Source organism: Notothenia coriiceps, unplaced genomic scaffold, assembly GCF_000735185.1.
Source record: "Notothenia coriiceps isolate Sejong01 unplaced genomic scaffold, NC01 NC01_scaffold00030982, whole genome shotgun sequence".
Classification (NCBI taxonomy): domain Eukaryota; kingdom Metazoa; phylum Chordata; class Actinopteri; order Perciformes; family Nototheniidae; genus Notothenia; species Notothenia coriiceps.
In genome coordinates, this window is record NW_011363683.1 from 1,730 (window position 1) to 4,928 (window position 3,199).

The 3,199-nt window shown below is 47.8% G+C and overlaps 1 protein-coding gene across 1 annotated transcript; it reads right to left on the minus strand.

Annotated features, from left to right (window-relative positions):
* Positions 1 to 418: 418 nt before the first annotated feature.
* Positions 419 to 2,856, minus strand: LOC104959755 (F-box/LRR-repeat protein 14). The gene has a single exon (XM_010787650.1). It carries the CDS (start codon positions 2,248 to 2,250, stop codon positions 1,048 to 1,050), a length of 1,203 nt encoding a protein of 400 aa, XP_010785952.1. The 5' UTR covers positions 2,251 to 2,856; the 3' UTR covers positions 419 to 1,047.
* Positions 2,857 to 3,199: the final 343 nt, after the last annotated feature.

Consider the following 3,199-nt stretch of genomic DNA (forward strand, 5'->3'; position numbering starts at 1 on the left):
TGAATGTAGGTATTTCTTCTAAGGGTATGCTGATAATCTTGCCTCCTTTATACTGTACGTCAAAGCTTGAACATATCACGTCTCTTAAGGACATAAAAGTTGGACTTTATCCCAAAATAATGAGGAAAACAAACCATATAAAAGCTCTTGCACACAAGCGGGGCTGTTTTTTTTTTGCATAAAGCGTCGTCATTAAAATCTGAAAAGATTTTACAGCTCGTTTTCCCCTTTCTCTTTTTCTCTGGGAAATAGTTGCTGTTTACGGGGCTAAATTAACAAAGGTAGTTCGATTGTGTCCTTTCTCAAGCTCTGCTCACAGAGGAGGGAGAGGGGGAGGGATGGGGGAGGGGGCAGACACAGTCCCTTTAGGCACATTTTCTCCCAGTCTCTCATTCTCGCTTTCCTTCTGTTTTTTTTTTTAAGGGTATACACCCCTTTGAAAACAACCACATACGAGGTAGCCAAATGTTTTTTAGGCGTGATGGCTGTAGCGGAGATTAGTCATAAGTGTATTCGATCCAGACTCACTTTAACACAACACAAATAAAGTTTTTAAACCTCACTTTGCTTTAAATCAAAACGTGGATGCAACTTTGGATGGATGCAAATGTAACTTTAAGAATTGTTCTTGAAGCAAGTTTCAGTAAATGAATGTGAAACAAGCTTTGCATTGCAAGTTATTCCAGTATGTCAGACTTTCTGAGATATTAAAACTGAATTATACAAGATCAAAATATTTGCTAAGAGGGATTTTCATGAGCTCATAGCAAAGGTAAGTTTAAATTGCTTCCTACCAGGCAGGATATTAGGTAATATCAAACACAAATTGAAATCTTGCAAGGCCAACAGAGGAAAAATAAAACATTTTGAACATAATTGTTGTCACATGGGAGAAGCACACCTTACACAAGGCTTACAGGAGGCTTTCTCTCTTTTTAAACAAGAAAATAAATTTACCCGCCCAACTATTCCCCCTCTTTCTGCTCCTCAGGCCCCCCTCGGTCCCCATCCAAAACCAGAAGAACAAAAAGGGCAAAACATTTCCAATCACCTCACTTTCTCACTCTCTGTCATCTGCCAGAGTCCCAGGTTCAACACTTTAAGGCAGGGGAGCTGTGTGATCCTCTCCAGCCCCCTCTTGGTGATCTTGGTACATCCATACAGGTCGATGCCCGCCAGCTGGGTCAGGTGGTCCGCTATGAGCTCCAGCCCTTTGTCCGTGATGCGCACACACTGTCCAATGTTCAGGGTCCTCAGCTCGTGCATCTGCCTCACCATACGGTTTATCCCGTCGTCAGAGATGTGACACGAGCACAGGGACAGGGACTTGAGCTGGTATAGCCCCTGGGCGATGTATGCTAGGGACTGGTCCCCTATCTTATCGCAGAAGGAGACGTCAAGCCCGGAGAGCCTCAGGGTGCCCATGGCGAGGTGCATGGTCCCCGTGTCACTGATGTTGTCACAGGATCGTAGGTTGAGGCTCCACAGCGAGCCCATGTGGGAGAGGTGGATCATCCCAGCGTCTGAGATCCCCCCGCAGAAGCTCAGGTTCAGAACCCGGAGCTTGGTCAGCCCCTTGGAAATGTGTTTGAGTGACAGGTCCGTCAGTTTCTGACAGTCCTGCAGAGTCAGGTACTCCAGGTTCAAACAGCCCTCCGCCGCGCTGCGGGTCATACCGGCCAGGTGTCCAATCCCCACATCCGAGACATGCCTGCAGGACCTCAGATTGAGGCTCTTGAGCCGGTGGAGGCCCCAGGCTATCAACAGAAGCCCAGTGTTGGTGATGTTGCTGCAGCCACCAAGCTCCAGCACCTCCAGGTTCTTCAGATACTGAGCTATCCTGCCCAGACTGGAGTCTGTGATCTGCTTGCACAGACTCAGGTTCAAAACCCTCAGAGATGGGATCTCCTGCACAAACGCATGACCCAGCCCGTTATCTGTGAGGTTGTAGCAACCGGACAGATTGAGGGACTCGATGTTAGGCATTCCCTGGATCACATAACTCAAGCTGCGGCGCAGGGACAGGATCTGGACCCTCCGGATGCCCCTGGCCTGGAGGCTGGGGAACAGAGAGGGATTGGCCCGGCGGAGGTGCAGCTTGGCCTCCACCCCCCTCCACACTGACTTGTGGTAGGAAGCGTCCTTCCAAGCGATACACACTTGTGCTACCCTGCCTTTGTCCCTCACGTCCAGATAGCTAAAAATCATGGCCAAAATTTCCGGGAAGAGGCACGAAATGTGCGTCTCCATTGTTTTTCAAACCCCAGGCATATAAGAATTAATACTCCACACCTCCAAGGCTGAGCAAATACCCTTCTCCCCTTCTCTTGCAATTATGCAAAAGTATCAACAGTCCCAGTTATCCACAGAAGTCAAAAGAAATAGGAGTTGTTTGTTTCTCTCTTTTCTCACATTGAACTGTGCAACATCGATCCAACTCTCTCCAAACCCACGTGATCCGGTCTCGTTGCGCAGTAGGATTCAACTGCATTTAAAAATGAGGAAAAACAAAAAAAGCGTTTATTCCTGCCTCAACTCCTCTCTCCGCCAAAAAGAGGAGGAGAGGGGGCTATAGGAAGGAGGAGGAGAGGAGGAAAACGTCAATCCTTCCCCCTCTCTCTCCCTCTCTCAGACGACGCTTCCTTGTATTAAACCTACTGAAAGCCTTCCTCTCTCGGCCGAGCGGGGATCCAGACGGTCGTGCATTTCAGAATAAGAAAGTACAAATAAAACCATCACTCTGTACGCCGCCTGTTCAAAAACATGTCCATGATAGAAAAGCAAGAAAGATAGAGCTAGGTTGGCTTTGTAGGCAAAGTGAGAGAGAGAGAGGGGCGTCCTGGGCTCAAGCCTTTGTCTGCTCTTTTCAAACCGACTTGGCAGGGACCACGGCACTCTAGCTGTACGGCAGGGGTGGAGGCAAGTAGTAGTACTATTTTTAGCGATTAAACAGAGATTAAATAACAAAAAATGCTACAAGTAGTGTCCTCAACGTATTGTAATGCTTGGACATATGTATGGTGATATTTAATATGCGATGCAGCGCGACATTAATTCGTATTCTTATCGCACCCCCCTACCCCCTCCGTGTCAGTCAGTTGGTTTGTTCCGCCTCAGCTGGAACGGTGCGAACAGTTTCCCTTGGAAACCAACTTCTTACAATTCAGTTCACTCTGGGCTTTAACCCTTTGAGCGGACC